Raw genomic sequence first — 22819 nt, 5'->3', positions numbered from 1 at the left:
GAATACTGGAGTCAGTAACCATTCCCTTCTCCAGATCTTCCCGACCCAAGGACTGAACCTGTGTCTCCTGCATTGGCAGGCGGATTCTTTTACTGTTTTAGCCAAAGTGCAGATGAAATGCCCTCCAGAGCCAGAGCCTCAGCTGGTGAAGGAAGAGCCGACAACCCACAACAGTATGGAAGACGTATTTTTTCCACTGCTGGGGTGAGGGGTGGCTGAGTTTCTGGGTCTCACGGAATAGTGTGGGGGGTAGGCAAGGAATAAAGGTTTGTAGGAATTGAGAGAGGAAAGAGGAAGCCCCTAGTTCCCTGCCCCTGACCTGTGACACCCCCATGCTGTCACCAGCATCGGACACCTGGGGAGGCGTCCCTGTCCCCACCTCCACCTGGTACCCTGGGCCTGACTCTCAGCTCCTCCTCAGGGGTACAGGGGGCTCTGAGGGAGGCAGACAGGCCTTGCCCTCTCCTTTCCTCCCTAGTGCGGGCCTCCCAGCGGCCAGTACTCCCCCAGCACCCCAAGGGCCCCTGATGACCCTCCCAGGAGGCGCCCAAATTCCAGGCAGACATCTCCCAGAAGTTTTTGGCAGCAGCAGCAGTTCTTAAAAAAGGCTTCATGTCATACTGCAATCAGCCAGGGAGCCCAGCACTGGGTGTTTCATTAATGCCACTCTTCTCCCTAAGCGTCTCCTTCTGATGAGCTGGGGGGGGGGGCGGGTGGTCTCTGCACCCTGTCTGCCCTCCACCCTTCCTCCAGTTTATGATTTTCTGCTGCCCTGCCCGCACTATGCCCTCCCGGGTACCTTCTTCCTGCCCTGTCTCCTCCAGCCAAGGTTTTACAAAAACAGTCACTTCTAACCATCCCCAATTTTAACAGCTTAGAGAACAGGAAAAAAAAAAAAAAAAACAGTCGGGCATCATCCAGGAGACCTAATGAGGTGGCCTTCAGGCACCTCGGAGGAGCAAGAAAAGTCACAACTGGTGCAAGAAGAGGAAGAAACAACATTAAAAGCAAACAAGGGGAAACGAAATAAAAACCAGAGATAAAGAGTCGGGAGAAAACAGCGGCGCCTGAGAAACAGGGATTCCAGCCGCCAACTTTTACGGCGTCCAGCCCTGTTATTCATAAGTGAGTTTCCTCTCTCACAAAAGACCTTTTGCACGGTTTTCCCTGCTGCCTCCAAACCAGCTGCTCGCGCTGTTGTATCGTGAGTGATGATGAGGCTCTGAAAGGGTTTTTTGGGAACAGATGGCCAGGGGAGAGCTGGGGAATGTGCCAGCAGAGGGCTGGGCGGGCTGCCAAGCCCTGCGGTGACTGAGTGCTTGGGCTTCCAGCTCGCGTGCTTTCCCTGCCCTCTGCCCTCCGTGGCGCCAGCAGGCCTTCCCAGCGAGCGCTCGGAACATCTGGAGTCTGGGGCTGCCAGGAGGGGGGGCCGCGGCGGCCGGGCGGGGGACCCTGTGTTCCAGCGGAGCTCCCAGGGCTTCGCCACCAGGCCTGCCTCGCGGAACAGCTAATCAAAACCACAGCGCCCGAATGGGAACCAGGCGCGCTCCCAGCTGCAGCCAGAGGCCGCCGGGCGACTTAACCCGGTGTCAGGCCTCACTGGCGGCGGCGGCGGCGCTGGGGGGCGCGGGGAGGGTGGAGGTGGATCGGGGCTGCTGACACCCCCACCCCCAGACCAGTCCACCCCCCTTCACCCCCAGTGGCGGCGGGCTATTGGCTCCCCGTGGCTAAATGGAGTTTCCACGCGCTGCAGCCGCAGCCGGGCTGCTTACATAAGAGCTGTTGCTCCCCTCACCCACACCACAAGGCCCTGTACCCCCATTTGCTGGGGGTCTCCCAGGGCATGGGCCACCCTGCTGGGCGGTAATGTGAACTTTAGGACCCTGCTGCCCGCAGGAGCTGAAGCCCTCGGAGACTAGAACCAAAGCGGCTCCATTGCTTCTAGAGCAAGACCTTGGGCAAGTTACTGCCCTTCTCAGGGCCTCAGTTTCCCCTCCATGCAACAGGGGAAGTGGTTCCAAAGTGCAGGGTTAGCAAAAGGGGTAGAGATAAAGTATGGGAGGTGCTGGGCACCCAGTGGGAGCTCCCCACCCAGTCAGTGTGGTTTTTGGTGTTGGTGGTGGTGTTCAGTCACTCAGTCATGTCTGACTCTTTTGTGACCCCCATGTTCTGTAGCCCCCCAGGTTCCCCTGTCCATGGGAATTCCCAGACAAGAATACTGGAGTGGATTGCCATTTCCTTCTCCAGGTGATCTTCCCGACTCAGGGATCGAACCTACATCTCCTGCTTGACAGGCAGATTCTTTTACCACTGAGCCACTGGGGTGAGAGTCTGTTTAATAGCATTATGATCATGTAAAGCCACAGGTTATTGCTTGTTCTTTGGTATGAACCCATGAACTTTGAAAGCCCATGAGTTTCTGGGCTGGTGAGATGCTTGCCACCTTTAAGGATGCAGGGCCAGAGCTCTGCCCTGAGCGCTGGACAAACAGGAGTCCCCCATTCAAAACGATTTGCCCTCATCTATCTTGGGCTGGTTGTTCAAGCATTCTCAGCACTGCCTGTTCCTGAGATGATCCTTCCTGGGGTTCCATATGAAGCTGTTACCTTGTAGCTGTAAATTCATGAGATTTCCTTCCTGGCACTGAGAAAAGGCCAGCCCTTTCTCCTATGGGATGTTGTTGAAGCCTTCCAGCAAGGCAGCAAGGAAGGTATGTAAGCTCTCCCTTCACATATATGAGAACAGGGGCTCAGAGAAGTTAGGTAACACACCCAAGGTCACACAGGCAGAAAGTACCAGTGCCAGGACTCGAACCCAGGTCTCCAGAACCAAAGCCTACTCTTTGCCTACTTCATGGTCTTGCCAAGGATCTCCCTATTGCACGTGCCTTAAAGTTAAATGACAGCAGTACAGAAACTTAAAAGAACTGTAGGGTTCTCTCAACTGAACCCCCACCTATAGCATCCTGGATGCGGGACCACCAAGTCTTTCAAGGGGTTTCCAGGGTGTACCCTGGATCAAAGTGGTGCTCCAGGGGGTTCTCTGAGAGGTAGCGGCTTAAGCACCAGAGGGGACTTTCCATGGTCTCTGTGATTGAGTGTGAGACTTTGCTTCTTTCTCACCATCAGAGACCCTGAGTTTTCATTCACACACAGCGCAGTGGGGAGGAGGGTGGGGGTCTGTGAGTGAGGGGAGAGGAGGGGGAGGAAATGAAGGCAGTGTGAAAGGAGAGAGAAAAGCAGCGCCCCAGCCTCTCCCCCACCTCGGGACCACCCGGAGAACATCAGACGACCACGTTCTACGTCCCAGGGCAGCCAGCTCCAGCCTAACCTGGGAGGCTCCCTGGCCAAACGCGCCCCCCAGGTCAGTGCCTGCCAGGCCTGTGGCCTCACGGTGTCAAATGCGAGAGGGGAAACAGCAGCTGAGAGAATGCTCCACGTTAGAACAAACAGCTGGCGACAAACGTCTGTGTAATTGGAATGCCAGAAAAAATAAATTGCATCCATTTTTATGACGAGAAGGGAATTTGATGGTGGTTTCCCACCCACCCCCCTTCTTTCCCAGCAGAGATGGGCTCCATGGACTTTTAAAGCACATGGTATTTAACTCAGTAACATGGCCCAGAGGATGTAGAAATAGAACCTCCTCTCACCATCCCATTTCCATGCAGGGGCAGGACAGGGAAGCAGCAGCCCTCCCCCACCCCCACCCCCGGCACCTCTTACTGGCCAGTTCCTCGGGCCTCTGAGCCTTGGATTCATTGTTCCTGGGACAACACCAGGCTTCCCAGATGGTGCTAATGGTAAAGAACCCGACTGCCAATGCAGGAGACATAAGAGATGTGGGTTCGATCCCTGGGCCGGGAAGATTCCCTGGAGGAGGGCATGGCAACCCATTCCAATACTCTTGCCTGGAGAATCCCATAGACAGAGGATCCTGGTGGGCTACAGTCCACAGGGTTGCAAAGAGTCGGACATGTCTGAAGAAACAGCACTCACGCACAGGGGACAACACCAGTCTCCATCTTGAAGGGATGAGGGGAGGGAGGAGTCAACGGGGTGATCCGTCAGAAGTACTAAATACCCAGCATCACGCCAAGCGTGAGAACCAGGCTCTAAGAACGTCAGGTACTGTCAGTATTCTTGTGGTGCGCTGGGGTCCCAACAGTCTCTGTGAGTGATTTTCAAATCTGTGTGAAATGCCTGTGAAGGGCAGAGGGGAAGGGAGCGAAACACATTTAGTCATTTAGATAGTTAAGGGGCTGAAGTGACCTCAGTTCGGCAAGTTTGACCAGAAAGGGCCATAGCAATCACTTCCAGGGTCAACTCGCCTTGGAGAAGTAGAAGCCAAAGCCCCAATGGAGGTGACCATCTATGTGACGGGGGGACAGAGCTAGGACCATGCCACTCAGTGGGGACACAGAAGACACAGGAATTGTGGAGTTGCTGTCTCCCACACTCCAGGGCTCAGATACCAGACAGAGTATCTTATCTTGGCTCCCACTGATCCCCTAACCCCAAAACCAATGTGCCACCTCAGCTTGCCCCCAGCACCAAAAGTCTGCACTTAAGATGTCCTTCCAAAGGGGAGTGCGACTACCCTCCAACCTGCCATCATCACCAAAAGCTCCACCTGCCCAGAAAGCAGCAGGAAAAGGGGGACGACGCGGATCTGATGGAGCCACACCAGCCTTGGCGCCTCCTCTGGCTGAAGAAGCGCCCACAGGTGAGGAGCAGCCTCTAGACTTGCAGAGCCCACCTTCCCAGTCCAGCTGGCACTGATGGCTACCGTCACAGCCTGGGATCACCAATCACTGCCCAGGTGACTGGTACAGCCCCGAGCTCAGCACACCATGACTGACTTTTCTCTGTGTGTGTGTCCATGGGGATTCTCCAGGTGAGAATACTGGCATGGGTTGTCATTTCCTTCTCCGGGTGATCTTCCCAATTCAGGGATCAAACCTGAGTCTTCTGCATTAATAGGCGGATTCTTTACCAGAGTCATCGGGGAACAGCCCCGAGGCCTGTGAGCAACTTGGTGGGGGACAAGAACTTACTGGCCATTTATCACCAGGGCTTAAACTATACCATCAACTTCAGTAGCTGCTGCTGCTGCTATTGCTTTTTTGTTGCTATTATTGTTGTTGTTATTGTTGCTATTATTTTATTCAATAGCTTCAAATCACTGGAAGGCAGTGCCCTAGATTGTGGGAAACTGGTCTTCTCCTATTCCGAGGTTCAGCAATGCCGATCCGGCCCAGGTGTGGAACAGCTCTGCTGCTCTTTCTTCTCCTCCTCCTCAGAAGCTCCTAGGAGTCACTGATTTAAAAACAGGAGCTGTGGAAACATGGCCCAGAGCCAGGTGCTTAAGGCGCGTTATCTCCGGCTGTGGCCCGAGTCAGAGCTGAGCTCTGCGGAGCCCTTCCACTCCTCCCACCTGTCTCTCAGCTGGGCAGCCTCCGATGGGCCTCTCTGCACGACTGGGGCTTCCAGATGGACCCTGGATCCTCAGAGTCACATCCTGTGAGGCCCAGAGATGGAGGACTCATCAGTCAAGGGATGTGGGTGCCCACCCCCAGCAAGGCAAGGCTGGGATGGGCAAAAGGATACGCTTGGGGCCCAGGGGGTAAGTCAAGTTCACTTTAAATCCCATTCTTAACACAGGCCTGGAGGGACAAGGCAGCTTATCAGCAGACACAGAAAACAATCTCTCAAGGAGGCGTCCTGGAAAAGGGTCACCCAGCCCCTGGGGCACATGAACTGTGAGGGAGCCACCCCTGAGTGGGACAGCTCAGGGTGCCATCGATGGGATTGCTGGTGATCATTTATGGAGGACTTCCTTTCAGCTGGTCACCTACATCAGAATGTTTTTTAGTTTCTTCCTTTCTTTATCCTTCATTCGAATGTAAGCCTGACTCACTTGCATCCCCAAACCCTCAGGTCACCCTGAGTGGCTGCAGGGGACAGGTAACAGGGGCTTCATCTGAACCCCCCCACTCTCTGCTGCCCCGCTGCATCCACATGCTCTGTCCACAGAGACTCTGTGTGTGTATGTTCAGTCACTTCAGTTGTGTCTGACTCTTTGCGACCCTATGGACTGTAACTCCTCTGTCCATGGGGATTCTCCAGGCAAGAATACTGGAGTGAGTCACCATGCCCTCCTCCAGGGGATCTTCCCAACCCAGGGATAGAACCAGCGTCTCCTGCATTTTCTACATTGCAAGCAGATGCTTTACTGCTGGGCCAAGGGGGAAGCCCATCTCCAGAGACTTGGGAAGCTCAAATCTCATTGCTAACACCCATCATAGCACCCATGTGCTCAGGTTAGGATTTCCCAACATATAACTCACTGCCAGTGCTTGATAAACACTGAATGAATCAATGAATGAATGAACAAATAAAGGGATGTATTTCCAGGGGTTCTGATTAACAAAACCGTAGCCTATTCAAGCCACTCAGGGTCACTCGGCGGTCACTGAAGACCATCCTGAGGACACCTTAAAACTTACCTACCTGCATGGTGACAGAGATGCAAGAAAGCACACACAGCAGGAATGGGCTGATGCTGTGGCCAGCCAATCTGCCAGCACAGTGGTGGGGCCTGAAGATGTCCCAACAGCTCCAGGACCCTGTCCCACCCCTCCCTCTAAGTCCTCTTGGTAATGGTGATGGTCCAGGTGCGGTCCTCGGGAGACGGCAGCCTCAGGACATCCCACTTGGCAGGAGGGGCTATAGGATGCCAGGGGTCCCTTGCCCTTCAGAGGTGAAGCAGGATCTCTACTTGGAAATCAGACTGCAAACAGCCTTGGAAATCACCGATGCTTCCACATCCCCAATGATTGAGGAGAAAACCGAGGCAAGAAGCGGTTAAAAAATGGGTCCAAAATGACACAACTAGTAGGTGGTGAACCAGGCCTTAAACTCAGGGCAGTTTTATGCTCTTAAAAGTGAAAGCGTTAGACACTCAGTCGTGTCTGACTCTTTGTGACCCCATGGTAACCTGCCAGGCTTCTCTGTCCATAGGATTCTCCAGGCAAGAATACTGGAGTGGGTTGCCACGTCCTTCTCTGGGGGATCTTCCCAACCCAGGGATTGAATCTGGGTCTCCTGCATTGCAGGCAGATTCTTTTAACGTCTAAGCCACTAGAGAAGCCTGTTTGATGCTCTTATCCACCATCTAACACCTGTTTCCCAATCTGGACAATGGGGAGGCTGGACCAGATGGGCTCTAAGGTGTCTTAGATTTGGGTTGATTTCAGGGGAAGCCAAAAACTCATCTCTGCTGGCCATCGTCACCCCACTCCCCCTTCTCCTCCTCTCAACTTCCAAGCATCTCTCCTCTTCCCCAGCCCAGGACACTCTGCTCCACAGAACAGGGAAGCGGGGGCAGCACTCTGGCCTTTGGTGGGTGAGGGAAGGACTTGGGGTGGGGGTGGGGACGAGGGGCATAAACGGGGGAAATGGCGCCTGCCCACCCTGCCCATCCACACCTCCGACCGCCCGAATGCCAGGGGAAGTTCACCCAGAGTTTACAACCCTCCTTTGTCACGGAGCGCTGCATGGAGCCATCAATCACGCTTTTAATTTATCCGTGTCACTTTCCAGAGGAAGGCCGCCCTGCGAGCAGCCAGTGGTGCTTCCTTTCTCACCCACTAGATGAAGATTTCACCTAATTGGTCCACGTTAAATCACTCCCAGGATTGCAACGCGCCATCAACACAGCAGTGGCTGATGGTGGGGATGTGATGGGCCCCTCCCTGCTGTGGGCAGGAGAGTCCACAAGGGTCTCTCTGCCTGGAAGCCTCTTGAAGGGGCCTCTGGAAGGCCTGGAGAACCCAGAGAAGGGCCTCCTTGAAAGGGGGGCTGGGGCTCAGGGATGGGGAGAGGGCAGGCCAGGAAGGAAGAAGGAGGTGGAAGGAAGGAACAGATGGAGGATGCTGGAGTCACCTGCCTGCATCTGCACCCCCGCCACTCTCCCCATCTCTGCATGCCCAGGGGAGTCAGGCATCTCTAACCACCTCTACCCTTCTTATGAGTATGGGCTGGGTCCCAGCCTCTGTCTCTCTCCCTATAGCTTCGTGTGCACAGAGATGCAGAGGGCTGCATCCCAAGCCCTGCTCTGCATTGCCTGGCAATGACCCTCAACTGGAAGTGCTGGAAGTCAAGCCATCTGGGAAGCAAAGCTGTGCCCGACACCTTTCCTCCCGCCCATATTTCTCCAAACACATCAGGCTTTGTACACACTGTTCCCTCTGTCTCCAATGTTGTTCCTGCTTCATCTGCTCAGCAACCTCTTGGTTGTCCTGCTGGTCCCAGCTCAAACACCACTTACACAAAGGTGATCTTTCTAACTCCCTTGGGCAGGAAAGGCAGCCTGTCCCTCCTCCGCCTGGCCTTCCTGTAGCCCAGCAAAGGCTTCCGGGGCCTCCTGTCTATACTCTCCTGCCCTCATCCAGATGCAAGAGGGTCTCTGAGCATCCTCTGAGCTGCAGAGGTTCTGGGACCACATGTTTATCATTTTTATACCCCTGCCCAGCAGGCTCAGCAAACAGCTGGGGCTCTATGAATCCCTTCAGAATGAATGAATGAATGAACATGATTTGCCTTAATGCACAGCCTCAGGTAACCCACAGGCCAAGTCATATTTCCAAAACACACTGAAGGGCTCTCTTGGGCAGTTACCAGCCCATGAGATCTCCCCCTAATATGACGTTAATCAGGGGCTGAGTGGGGAACTCAGCACCAGAACACGTAAGACCAGAAAGAGCTTCAGAGATAAGCTGTCCTCATTTAAGTGATGAGCAAATGCAGGCCCAAGCGGACTGTCCTTGGTACCCAGGAGCCCCATTACCAGTGTGCTGTGTGCTAAGTTGCTCAGTTGTGCCTGACTCTTTGCCACCCCATGGACTGTAGCCCACCAGCCTCTTCTGTTCTTGGGATTCTCCAGGCAAGAATACTGGAGTGGGTTGCCATGCCCTCCTCCAGAGGATCTTCCTGACCCAGGGATCAAACCCATGTTTCTCACATCCCCTGCATTGGTAGGCGGGTTCTTTACCACCAGCACCACCTGGGAAGCCCCAGGAATATAGTCACACACAATCCCAGAGGCCTGAGGAGCCCTGAATCCCAGCAAACCTCCAAGAGGCTGGTCTCGCTGGTCCCTTTGGAAGCCTCTGGACGAGAGTAAGAGGCACCCTGGATTCCAGTCCCTACCTCCCCATCCTCCCCAGAGGCTGCTGCCCGCATAGCTGGCACATACCTTGCGCTTCTTGGCACGGCCCTCGGCCTGCAGGGTGCGGGTGCAACGCTGCACGCACTCGGAGAAGCTGAGGTTGCTGTGGTCGGCGCTGTAGTCGAGGTCGGCCAGCCGCGCCAGGGACAGGATGTAGTTACAGGCGATCCTCAGGATGGCCAGCTTGGACAGCTTCTGCCCATATGAGTAACACGGCACCTGGTGGGTGAGAAGGCGTCAACAGGGGCTGCCCAGTCTCTGCTGAGAACCAGCCCAGGGGGATCCTTGGCCAGGAAAGTGTGGGGCCATTCATGCCGCTGCTGGGGAGGGAACGGTCAGGCGGCAGAGGTGGTTTGTCTGATCTTTCCACCTGGATTTTATTCCCTGTTCTAATCACCTGCTGTTTACACCCACACACAACCCCTGGGGGGCAGCCATGTTCCCAGGCTATCCAGGAGGAAAGCCAGGCTCGGCTCTTGCCCGAATGTCAGTAATCACGAAGCACAGTGCGCTTCCCCCTGGGACAGAGTTCCATCCCCTGTGCTCCCTGAGAAGGAATCTTGGACAGAACAGATGTTTTCTGCTCTGAGAGTCTGTTCTCTCATTCAGGGACACCTGTCTTGCTGGACACTTGGGGTCTGACAACAAACAATAACTGGATTCTACCATCAGAGGACTTGCTCTCAAGACTGAGGTTATGGACCTCGCTGGTGGTACAGTGGGTAAGCATCCACCTGCCAACGCAGGAAACATGGGTTCGATCTTTGGTCAGGGAAGATCTCACACGCCATGGAGCAAACAAGCCCGTGTACCACAACTTCTGAGCCTCAGCTCTAGGGCTGGTGAGCCGCACCCACTGAAGCCTAAGTGCCGAGAGTCTGTGCTCTGCAACAAGAGAAGTCACTGCAATGAGAAGCCTGTGTACTGCAACTAGAGAGTAGCCCCTGCTCGCTGCAACTAGAGAAAGCCAGCGCACAGCAACAAAGACCTAGGGCAGCCAAAAATTAACTAACTAACTAATTTTTAAAAAGAGGGATGCTTTAACATCAAAGCAGAGCTAAGCACCCAGACTCTCAGAACAGACCAAAGGAAAGTGCCAATGCTCAGCTGGAAGACCCATACATGATTGGATTATGCTTTTCTCTTTTTCTTTCTGACCTCTGGACCTGGGAAGCTGCTGGGCATACAACAGGCGCCTAATAAGTACAGCTCCAACCAGACTTGACATCCTTGACATTCATCATTGACTTGTTCAGTCACTCAATTCAGTCGTGTCTGACTCTTTGTGACCTCAAGGACTGCAGCACGCTAGGCTTCACGGTCCTTCACTATCTCTGGGAGTTTGCTTGAACTCATATCCTTTGAGTCGGTGATGCCATCTAACCATCTCATCCTCTGTCTCCCCCTTCTCTTCCTGCCCTCAATCTTTCCCAGCATGAAGGTCCTTTCCAATGAGTTGGCTCTTCACATCAGGTGGCGAGTGGATAATCACAAATGGCACAGTGATTTGCATCAGGTGAAGAGATGGAGTCTCTAACATCGTCCACCAATGTTTCCACCGCTTGAGCAAAAAGCTACATGGACTGCAGCACAGTTCTGTGTGGAAACATGGAGACTGCATGCTAAGTTGTTTCAGTCATGTCCAACTCTTTTCGACCCCATGTACTGTAGCCCACCAGGCTCCTCCATCCAGGCAAGAATACTGGAGTGGGTTGCCATGCCCTCCTCCAGGGGATCTTCCCAACCCAGGGATCGAAACTGAGTCTCTTTTGTTTCCTGCATTGGCAGGCAGGTTCTTTACCACTTGTGCCATGTGGGAAGCCCCCGTCATGTGGAGATGTCACCACAAAGTCCACCTGTTGGTTAGATAGGTGCTAACTGATAGAGCTGCTCTGATGCGTCGTTCACCTAAATGGCTAATCGTGTATACCCAGAAACCAAGGCTGTGGCATCCTCCTTCCTACGGCTCTCCAGGAGCTATATGCAGCATCCATCCCAACCCTGATACCTGGTATTGACTAACCCTCATCTCACAGTGAGTGGGGCCCCCACAGCAGGATCATTCAACACGCACATGAGGCACTGTTCTGGACCAGTGGTTCTCAATCAGGGATAATATCATCCCTCAGCAGCAGTTGGCAATGTCTGCAGATGTTTTTTAGTTTTATTTATCTATTTTTGGCTGTGTTGGGTCTTCATTGCTGCCTGGGCTTTTTCGCTAGATGCAGTGAGCAGGGGCTACTCTCTAGTTGCTGTGCACGGGCTTCTCATTGTGGTGGCTTCTCTTGTTGAGGAGCATGGGCTCTAGGGCACACGGTGTTCATTAGTTGCAGCATGTGGGTTCAGTAATTACAGCTCCCGGGCTCTAGAGCACAGGCTCAGTAGCTGTGGCGCTCAGGCTTAGTGGCTCCAACGGCATGTGGAATCTTCCTGGACCAGGGAACAAACCTGTGTGTCCTGCATCGGCAGGTGAATTCTTTACTACTGAGACACCAGGGAAGCCCTGCAGACATTCTTGGTCATCACTAGTGGGTAGAGACCAGAGAGGCTACTAAATGTCCTACAGTGCTCAGGATCCTACCATGTGCCCACAACAAAGAATGACCTGGCCCCCAATGTCAACAGTGCTGTGATCAAGACAGCATAAACAAGAGAGCTGCTTCAGGGACTTCCCTGATGATCCAGTGGTTAAGAATCCACCTTGTGATGCAGGGGACATGGGTTCGATCCCTGGTTGGGGAATGAAGATCCCTCTTGCCTTGGAGTGACTGGGACCTCGTGCTGCAGCTACAGAGTCCACGCACCAGAACAAAAGATCCTGCAGGATGAAACTAAGACCCGACACAACCTAATTAATTTTTTAAAAGAGAGAGAGAGTTGTTTCAGATGAGAACTTTAAATGCATCCACAAATGGAGCCCATGTTAAAGCTCACTCTGTCCAAGAGCTTTCCCTGACCTGGCCCCCAGCCCTACACCAGGGGCTACGGGTACCTGACCTTGATGGTGCTCTAATCGCCCCCATCTGTTCTTAACCCCTGATGACTGTGACTCATTTAATGGTCAGTCTCCTTATGAGCTGTCAGGGGAAAGTCTCTGTATGCAGAGCCTAACACAGATCCTGCCCATCCCTGGCCTCCAAAGGATTTGTTGAACGAGGGACTGAATGAACAAATGAATGCTCTCCCCTCTCTCTGTTTTTTTTGTGAGGAAGGCACACCGTGTGGCTTAAGGGAACTTAGTTCCCTGACCAGAGATCAAACCCATGCTCTTGGCAGTACAAGCTCAGAGTCCTAACCACTGGACCACCAGGAAATTCTCCAAAACTGTTCTCTCTCTAAGGACAAAGATTTAGCTCTTTGGTGTGGAGGTGAAGCTTGTACATCCTTTGGTCACCTGGGCTAACTCCTGGCTCTAGCCACAAACCCTGGGCAAGAGACATGATCATTCTTGGCCTGGGTGTCCTCATTCTATCACTAACAGGCCTGGCCTCACAGTGTGGGAAGAACTAAAGCAGACGGCGCATGGGCTATACTGCCCGTCAGGGGATTATGTCCATGAGCATGGCAGAGTCTCCTAAGAAGGGCTCCAGAGAGGGTAAGAAGCAGGAGATCTGGAGCCAGGAAGTAGCGCCTGCTCATCCCTTACCCGCCCTCCCCCTTCAGGGGTCCTGAGACCACAGCCCAGGGCCCAGATGAGGTTTGCAGTCACCTTCCAACATCCTCCAGCAGCCATGGACTTGCCCCTCACCAGGCTAGGAAACCCAGGGAGGGGCAGGGAGAAAACAGAGGGACTGTCAACTCCCCCAACTCCCATACATTGCCCCCCACCCCCGAGCTCTGACCACGCCACCAAATCCATCTGAAAAAAAGGCCTGCAGAGCAATGCACTTTGCCTGTTCTCAACCAGAGTCCAGAGAATCCTGCTTATCAGCCTGAACAAATAAACAAGGTCTGTGGGACAAAAAGTTTCCTGGGGTTCCTGGGACAGCGGCAGGGGTCTCAGGAGCAGCCCAGTCGGGAGCAGGGCTCTTAGAAGGGATCTGCTCGTGGGGATCCAGGGTCACTGTGGGATCGCAGAGCAACAGATGAGGTCAAGGCCAACCTAGGAGCTCCCGTGCCAAGTTCTGAGCCAGTTTTGTCCCAGGCTTGTCACTCTGCCCCACTGCTTCTCTCAAAGTCCAAGTCTAACAAGAAAACCATTTATTGAGCTCTGGTTGTTTACCTGGCCCTGTGGTCACTATTCATAGGTAGTTTTAGCCCACTGAAACATTCTGCCAAATAAAGACTGTTACCCCATCTACACACAAGGAAACAGACAGGAGACATAGTGGGCCCCAGGTCACTCATCTAAGACCTGACTGGAGCCACAAGCTTGCGTATCTATCAGTCAGGAAGGCCACCAGGCTCTCTAAGCTCCTGCTGCCTGAGGTGGCTGTATATGGGACACCAAGGATCCTTTTTGGCAGCTGACTCTGACTCCTCCTGCTTTCCAGCGCGGGTGTTCCTCAGCTCACCTGGTTAATTCCAGGTTCTTCTCATGCCCACATCCCAGGATGCAGCAACCAGGTCCCCCAAAAAACTCGGCTCAGAGCACCCTGGCCTAACGCAGATCTGATTCTGCGAGGTCAAGGTAAGGCAGAAAGAGCTGGTCTGAATCCCAAACAGTAGGATGTGACTTTGGACAGGTACCTTCACCTCTCCGAGTCTCAGTTTTCTTATCTGGAAGGTGGGCATAACATCTGTGTACCCTCCATGGCTGCTGGAACCAGGTCACACCCTGCTGTTTCTCACAATCTATTAAGGCCAAGCAAAGGATGGCTGTTGTGTGAGGTATTTGATGCCCAGGGAGTTTAAGCACTTCCAGTATCTCTCAGCTGATGAAAGACGAGCTGGGTTTTGAACTCACACCTTAGCTGAGCTCTTTCCAATCAGCCAGAAGCAACTGGTTGGAGATGTGGATGTATCTGCGCGTGTGTGTGCTACGTCACTTTGGTCATGTGTGACTCTCTGTGACCCTATGGACTGTAACCTGCCAGGATCCTCTGTCCACAGGATTCTCAAGGCAAGAATACTGTAGTGGGTTCCCATGCCCTTCTCCAGTGGATGTATCTTGTTGTTGTTGTTCAGTCACTAAGTCATGGCTGACTCTTTGGAACCCCATGGATGGCAGCATGCCAGGCTTCCCTGTCCTTCACTATTTTCCAGAGTTTGCTCAGACTTATGTCCATTGAGTCAGTGATGTCATCCAACCATCTCATCTTCTTTCGCCCCCTTCTCCTCTTGCCTTCAGTCTTTCCCAGCATCAAGGTCTATCCCAATGAGTCAGCTCTGCACCATTGCTGCTATTGCTAAGTCGCTTTGGTCGTGTCCGACTCTGTGCGACCCCATAGACGGCAGCCCACTAGGCTCCTCTGTCCCTTACGTGGCCAAAATACTGGAGCTTCAGCATCAGTCTTTCCAATAAATATTCAGGGTTATTTCCTTTAGGATTGACTGGTTTGATCTCCTTGCTGTCCAAGGGACTCTCAAAAGTCTTCTCCAGCACCACAGTTGGAAAGCATCAATTCTTTGGCACTCAGCCTTCTTTATGGTCCAACTCTCACATCCATACAGGACTACTGTAAAAACTATAGCTTTCACAAGACGGACCTTTGTTGGCAAAGTGGTGTCTTTGCTTTTTAAAGTGGATGTATCTATACGGTGTGGAGGTGGGCAGCCCACCCTTCTGAGCAGGAGCTGGAGAGTTCTGGACTTCATGGGATCCCAGCCTTACTGCATTACCTCTCTGAGCATCCACATAAGGCCCAGAGCCCAGCCACCACACCACCTGCAGGAAAGTCCACAGTAGTCATCTGTTCAGCTTGCTCAGAGGACAAGGCCAAAGGAGGCAGCAGGGTCAGTTGGCTGCAACTCTTGAGGCAGCAAAACTTCCAAGAAAGTAAAAGAACCTGCCTAATGCTCAACCCACAAGAACTGTTAAGCTTTAGGACTTCCCTGGGGGTCCAGTGATTAAGAATCCACCCGCCAATGCAGCGGACAAGGGTTCGATCCCTGGTCCGGGAAGATCCCACATGCCTCGTGGCAACTAAGCCCATGGGTCACAATTATTGAGCCTGTATTTTAGAGCCTGTGCTCACAACAAGAAAAGCCACCACAATGAAAAGCCAGAGCACCACAACTAGAGAGTAGCCCCCACTCACCGCAACTAGAGAAAGCCCGTGCACAGCAACGAAGACCCAACACAGACAAAAATTTAAAAGACTGTTAAGCTTCAGAGCACATGTGGGGATTTTCTCAAGGTCCCATATACCTCTAAGAGATTCCATCCCACTTACTTACCAGACCCTCTTCTGGCTCCAACAAGTGGGAGAAAGCAGGAAGGACCCTGGCCTGAGATGCTGAGGACCTAACTCTACTCTGGGCCATCCACATGAGCTTAGGCAGGGCCACAAGCTTAGCGGACTCAGTTTCCTCACCAATAAATGGACATGAGAACACCTGCTGCCTCAGAATGGAATCGCCATGGGCAGATGTAGGGAGGGGCTGAGGCTGTAAGTGAGTGTTAGTCTCTTAGTCATGCCAAACTCTTTGCAACCCACGGACTGCAGCCCACCAGGCTCCTCTTACCATGGGATTTCCCAGGCAAGCATACTGGAGTGGGTTGCCGTTTCCTTCAGAGGGACAACAGACAAGCACAGCCAGGAACCAACCAGCCAATGCAGGGGCGGCCTGGAAGCCCTCTTGCCTCTGTGCCAACTCCTACCCACCCCTCAGATCCATCCTCAGATGCCCACCAAGGCTTCTGGACCCACAGAGCTCCAGCATCACTGTGTCCTCGACACACAGCCGAGCACCTGATTCATTTGAAATTATTCTCTGATAATCTCATATCAGGGAGTGCTGGCTTCCTGGGGTGAAGTCTCTCCATACAGAGCTGTTCGAGGTCCTTATCAAGTTCCGTCTAAACAAAATCCCAACCTGACTCCTAGCAACGAGGCCGAACCCTGAAAACCTGGGCTTAAGTCTTTATGAGCCCTGGCCCAGAGCCAGACGGGACAAAGCCTGGTCACTCATTCCACCTCTGTAAGTGTCCTCACCTGTGAAGTGGGAAGGTGGGACTACTACTACTATACATGACCACAAGGCCAGGTAAGGTACTTCACCTCCTGCAAAGAGGTTCAAAAGGCAGTTGCCCTGGTGACTGGATAAAAGGGGGCTGGAGAGAGGCTTCTGTCACTCCTGTCCCCTGTGGACGCAAACAGGCCTGTCCCTCATTCCCTGAGGAGTGGGACACAGGCTGCCACGGCCCCCTGGCATCCTAGGGAGTCTGAGGGTGAGGGAGGTGCGGGGCTGGGGGCGCCATTCTCATGCCCCATTCTGGGCCACCCTGAGTTTACTTGTGGAGGATTCTGCAGAAGACCATGGCACCTTCCCTGGTGGCTGAGCCAGTAAAGACTCCACCTGCAATGTAGGAGACCTGGGTTCGATCCCTGGGTCGGGAAGGTTCCCCTGGAAAAGGGAATGGCAACCCACTTCAGAACTCTTGCCTGGAGAATCCCATGGACAGAGAAGCCTCTCCGGTTACAGTCCATGGGGTGGAAGAGAGTCGGACAAGCCTGAGGGACTAACACTCTCACTTATGAAGAGGCACCTCAGCAGGCCCTGAGGGCTCTGCCCTGCTGATCCAGGCCTCTGCCTGGCCAGAGTGCCATTCCTCCAGCGCTGAGGGGCTTTACACTTCTCTGGGAGAGAGGAAATCTTGCAAGCGCAGCAGATGCCCTGTGGGCAAGCACAGCCTGTGAGCCAGAAGGTTCTGTCAGGGAAGGCCGAGGCCCACGGGCTCGGGCCCCTCCCCTCCCCCACCCAGCAACACCAGGCTTTCCCTCGAACCCCTCCCACCTGGCCCGGAGCAGCCCCGCACATGGACCGGGCCCAGCTGTACACACATGGCCTTCACATGGGGCGGCGGGGAGGGCCCCACGCAGCTGGGCTGGTGGCATGTGGCCTGACCATCTGCCCTGCATACCCACCCCCCACCCTCCTGCCAGGGGGCCTCTCTCTCCCCCACCTGCACTTCTGTGGCCAGGCAGCCTCCTACCCCGTTCCTTCCCTGGTTGAGAATATGGTGGGTCGGACAAAACAGGAGACTGGCGAGCTTCCCTGTGCTGGGGGTGGACAGCTCCAGGGCGATCACCAGGCTGGTAGGAGTCTGAGCCTTGGAGCGACTCACTGACTGATTTGAATCCAGATTCTGCAGTGATAGCGGCATATGCACCCTGGAGCCTAGTAAATGGCAAGTCAGGGAGATATGCAGTGCAAAACCCATGAGGCCTGGTGTGGCAGCCAAAGGCTGGGAGACCATCACCAATTTACAGAAGCTCTCTGAACCTCAGTCTCACCATCTGTGAAATGGGGGTGGGACGGGGGTAGGGATGGGACAACACCTATTTCGTTAAATGAACTAATACACATAGCACACTTAGCCCAGGACCCAGTACAAAGGATAGCAAGGACATCAAGTCAGTCAAGCCTAAAGGAAATCAACCTTAAGTGTTCATTGGAAGGACTGATGCTGAAGCTGAAGCTCTAATATTTTGGTCACCTGATGGCAAAGAGCCAACTCATCGGAAAAGACCCTGACACTGGGAAAGATTGAGGGCAGGAGGAGAAGGGAGTGACAGACGATGAGATGGCTGGATAGAATCACCGACTCAACAGACATGAGTTTGAGCAAACTCCCAGAGATAGCAAAGGACAGGGAAGCCTGGCATGCTACAGTTCATGGGGTCACAAAGAGTCAGACGTGACTGAGTGACTGAACCCAGTTGCTTTGATTGCTGCCACAGATTGATGGCAGTTTCTATGATTGTTAAGAAAATGATAATAGAATTCTTATTTCTACATCTGTCAAGTCCTTGGCCCAGCACTGAGGACACTGTGGATGTTCGAGAAAGGTTCATTCCTCCTACGGTCTCCTTCCTTTCTTCACTTGATGTTTGCAAAGAAGCTGTGTATGAAGTAAGTTTTATCACCATTTTCCAGTTTCATTAGCTGAGGCTCAGAGAGAAAATGACTTGTCCAAGGTCACACAAGAGGCATACAGCAGAGACAGGACTCAAATGCTGGCCTCCAGACTCCCTGCTCATACTCTTTTCACTGTACCAGGAAGTTGGTCAGGGAAACGGAACTCCAGACCAGTCACAGTCCCACCACGGACCTCAGCGCTGCAATGGCCAAGGTCTCATTTCAGGCAGAACCAGACTCTCACCTTTCGCTTCTTTCGCAGGGGCCCATTTCCAATAGTCAAGCCTGAGCCTAGATCCAAGGGCTTCCCTGGTAGCTCAGTTGGTAAAGAATCCGCCTGCAGTGCAGGAGACCTGGGTTTGATCCCTGGGTCGGGAAGATTCCCTGGAGAAGGAAATGGCAACCCACTCCAGTATTCTTTCCTGGAAAAATCCTATGGACAGAGGAACCTGGAGGGGTACTGCCCATGGGGTCGCAACAGTCGGACATGACTTAGTGTCTAAACCACCACCACCAAGCCTAAATCCAGAGCCACGGCCTGTCTGGACAGGGGCACACACATGGATGGGTGTGTGTGTGTGTGTATACACATGTACACCTTCTATAGGAGAGAAACTGAGGTCCAGAGGAGGAAGGAGTGCCTCCAGGACACAGGACTTTCCCCATCAGACAGGGGCTGTGTGATGTGGACGTGGTGAGTGTGGCCTGGGCCCTGGGCTCTGGGGACCAGAAGTGCCCTAGCGATTTCTTTTGCTCCCAGATAACAGACAGCAGCCTTTCTGGGGAAAGGACAGATGCTTTGGGCCAGGAGGGCAACAAACAGGAGTGGATGTTTCTGTTCAAGCACTTGGTGTGTGCTTAAGAGCACAGGTACTGATTGTGTGTATACACACAGCTGTGTGTACCTGTGTGTGTGCATGCACTCTCCCTGAATTTGTCCGTTTTCTGCAGAACTTTCCCACAAGAAGGGCAGAAGTGAAAGGAAAGCAGGATTAACAATCCTGTCTCAGAGAGTCAGGCCTGTGTCTGCCCATCTTCCAACTACAAATGACACTGCGAGTGTGGCTGGGGGGCCCATGACACTGATACAGCCAACACTGTGAGAAGCATTTGGCCGGGCAGGCATTCTAGAAACTTCTATCATCTTTCCTAACCCACTAGGTGATTTGGGAAGAGTCCTCTTCCTTCTTTCTCCGGGTCCCAGTTTTACATTCCATTAAGTGAAAAGTTAATCCAACTGAGAGGGATGTTAAGATCAGGTAAGATGGAATTTATTACTAAAAGATGTTAAAGTCACTGGACAAATGAGATGCAGTTGAGCATACAAGACTATGAATATTTTCTCAGCATCGAAAGAGGCAGCTGGAGGAGTAAAAAGAACCCGGAGCTGGCAGTCAGAGGGCCTGGGTGCCAGCCCCGTCCTGCTGCTCACCAGCTGTGATGCTCTGGGCACCTGACCTCCCCAATCTGAGGGGGTTTTCCTAGCTTCAAGGTGAGCAGGTGGACAGGCATATCTTTGTCATTTCAGTCTTCCATCCTGAGGGGCAGGTAGCAGGCTGCTACCTGAGACTGAATTCTCCACTTGGCCCACTGCCCAGGGTCCCACCTATCTGTGACAGCTATCTGACCCCTCCACTCCACTCCACTTCACTGACCAATCAGCTCACCTATTCCCAAGTGAGACACTTTGGCTCAAAAGTCATAGAGCCTCTTTTCCCAGGAGTTCAATTTCTCTCCCAGGGGTGAATACAGGCACTGCCCGACCCACTCACAGGAGGAAGCAGAGAGAGTGTCATCCAAAAATATCATATTTTCTGAAATCCTTTGTTACTGGCTAAAGCCCAGAGAGGGTGAGTAACTTTCCTGAAGTCACACAGGAAGTCAGTGGCAGAGCAAGCAGAAATCCTGACCATTCAAACCAATCACACCCACCTACTCCCTCAACCTTCCCCATGCCCTGTGTGAGGTGGAGGCAGAGGGCACTTACCACTCACTTCTTAGATCTCTCTTTGCTCAATGAAAATGAACAGTCTAGAACTCCTGGGCAGTCTCAATCTTGTCTAAGTGGAATTGTAAAACTGCCACTCCCCACTACAGGGAATTCTTGGACAAATATTCCTCCCCATCCCCCTCAGAAGACAGTGTCTGGTGAGGACAGCTGCCACCTGCCCTAAACTAAGAAGCCCCTAACCCACTCCGGAACTAGTTTCTGAAGATCCCCTATCAACCAGTTCTCTGCTCAGCCGACCTGCCTCTTCCATGTGCGCTGAAGGTCAGCAGTAAAGGGGGAATCTCCAGGAAAGACTCCAGCCAATTCCCAGGGAAGGGTTATAGCCAGGGTCCTTAAGGACACCGAGGTGGTGGTGGGGGGGCGGGTGTTGCAGGGTGTGTAGGCAACCTGAGGGCCGGACAACCCCGCCGGGAGGCGGGGGCTAAAAAGGGGTCGACAGGCTCCCCCAGAAGGCAGAACATTTATATTCTGGCAAAACCAGGACCACCCCTCAGCAGCATTCCGGGTCTGCCAGAAAAAGGGTCTTCGCCCTTATCCACCGGAGACAGATTCCCACATTTCCCCTCTCCAATCCTCACGGCGCCCAATGGCCTCCGGGAGACAAATATTCGCTGCCATAAAATTGAACTATGAGGGCTAGAGTCAGACTCGCAGACAGGGTCACCCCAAGGGGGATGGAAGTGGCAGTAAAGAGGGCCAGAGATCTCGAACCTTCATCCCCACTTTGCAAACTAAGACCTAAACCAAAGTGTGGCAAAGGTCTCTGCCCCAGGCGGTCCCATACCTGTCCCGGCGCTGGGACCGACCAGGTGAGGATTACTTGCCCTTTAATCCCTTTAACCCTCACCCTCCTTAAAGTCCCACCACCCAGCCCGCCCCGCCACTTGCCCACCCACTCCCGCAGCCATCCCCAAGTGCAGTGAGGATGTGTGGCTGGGAACCGGTACCTGCTTCCTGAGCGCCTCGAAGGCTGCGCTGATGGTGTGCACCCGCGTCCGCTCCCTGGCGTTCGCCAGGAGCCTCCGGGTCTGCTGCAGGGCTTTGATCTCCGAGGAGGCGGCGGTAGCTTCGCCCGGCCGTTTCCTAGGCGACGCGGAGGAATCCGGGTGGTTATTGTAAATTACGTGTGAAATTGACGAGTAAGAACTTTCCCCAGGGCGCGTGGGGGGCGCGGGGCGCACCGGGGGCTCTGGGGGCGCCGGGGGCGCCTGGGGCGCCGACGGCGTGGGGCGTGCTGGCGGTGCGCACAGCAAGATGCGGGGACGCAGGCCCGGCTCCCGGAAAGGCTGTGTCTCGGGACCCCCAGGTACCTGGCCCTGGGGCGCAGGAGGCGGCGGCGGCGGAGGCGGCGTGGGGAGTCCCGGCCCCACTGCGCCCAGGGCGAAGCCGCGTTTCCGCGCGTCCAAGACCTCCGGCGCCCGGGCGCCCCCGCGCTCCCCGGCCGTGTCCGCGCCCCCACCTGAGGGAACGACCGGCGCCACCCGGGCTGGCACCGGGGTCGGGACTGGCTGCAGCCGCTGGGTTCTGTCCCGCAGCCCGTTGGTGGCGGTGGCGCCGCGCTCGGGCGCTTCCAAGTCCAATCGGAAAGTTTTATAGCCGTTCGCGCGCCGCGCCGGCTCCTTGCCTTTCCTCTTGAGCTTCTTGAGGCCGTTCAGCTCCTTCACGCACACGGTCTTCCAGGGCCCGTCCTGGAGAACCGGGATGTGCTTCATGGCGCGGGTAGCGCGCGAGGCAGGGGCGTGGGGCTGCCCGGGAAGCGCGCCCGCCTGCCCCGGCGGCCGCCGCGCTCAGCGCCTCGGAGTCGCCAGCTCTCCCCCTGCTCGCTCGCTCCCTCCCTCCCTCCTCCCTTTCTCCCCCTCGCCCCGGGGCAGCTGCGCCGCCGGGCTGTCCGTTCCCGGAGCGCTCAGAGTGTCATCTGAAGTCGCTGCCGCCGTGCCAGCGTTTCTGGAGAACGCCCGCTGCGCTCCATCTGTGTTTGTTTAGCCTCAGTTTACACAGAAGCCCGGTTCCCCAGATCAGTCAGCGCCGCCGCCTCCCCAGCCCCGGCCGCCCGAGCCGCGAGCGCCTTTAAAGAAACAGGAAGCATTTTTCAAAACAGCTGGGCTGCCGGCCGCCTCCTTTGTCCGCGTGCTCTCTGCCTCCCCCCACCCCCAGCCCTTCTGCCCAGAACCTGCCTCCTCCGACTCTCCCTCCCCACCCCCTCCTCGAGTCCCGGGCGCTTCTCATTTCCCGCAGGACAGTCTGGTCCGGAGCACGTGGCTTCTGGGCCCTTGGGCCCTTCCCCAAATGGAGCTAGGCCTTCTTCTCTCGGTGACCTTCCGCACCCAGCACCTACACGTCCAGCCCTCCCCACAACCCTACCCCAGCTTGCCAGGCGAGACAGAAACTGTATGGCGACTTCTTCTGGAAGAGGGTGAGGTCGTGGGGGGCTGAGGGGAGGAGGAAGGCTCTGGGGTTGCCAAAGATCCTCAGGTCCCCCTGCACCGCAGTCCCATTCACTGGGTCACTCGCTGGATCAAAGGGGAACCAGGAGCAGAAAGCCTAAGCGACAGG

At 54.4% G+C, this 22819-nt stretch overlaps 1 protein-coding gene across 2 annotated transcripts in view; it reads right to left on the bottom strand.

Annotated features, from left to right (window-relative positions):
- The window catches only part of ATOH8 (atonal bHLH transcription factor 8), a 42790-nt gene extending 20431 nt beyond the window's left edge, over positions 1–22359 (bottom strand). Inside the window, exons 1-2 of one of the 2 annotated variants that reach the window (XM_065929123.1) lie at positions 21214–22359; positions 9259–9450 (exon numbers count right to left, since the gene is read on the bottom strand). In XM_065929123.1, the coding sequence (XP_065785195.1) occupies positions 9259–9450; positions 21214–21978 (957 nt within the window). In that variant the 5' untranslated portion in view covers positions 21979–22359. The remainder of the gene's footprint in view (positions 1–9258; positions 9451–21213) is intronic. The other variant, XM_065929124.1, reaches the window with a different exon arrangement.
- Between the last annotated feature and the right edge of the window lie 460 nt (positions 22360–22819).

Source organism: Muntiacus reevesi, chromosome 3 (assembly GCF_963930625.1).
Source record: "Muntiacus reevesi chromosome 3, mMunRee1.1, whole genome shotgun sequence".
Taxonomy (NCBI): Eukaryota; Metazoa; Chordata; class Mammalia; order Artiodactyla; family Cervidae; genus Muntiacus; species Muntiacus reevesi.
The sequence above is the reverse complement of the archived record's forward strand: the minus strand, read 5'-3'. Positions and strand labels throughout refer to the sequence as shown.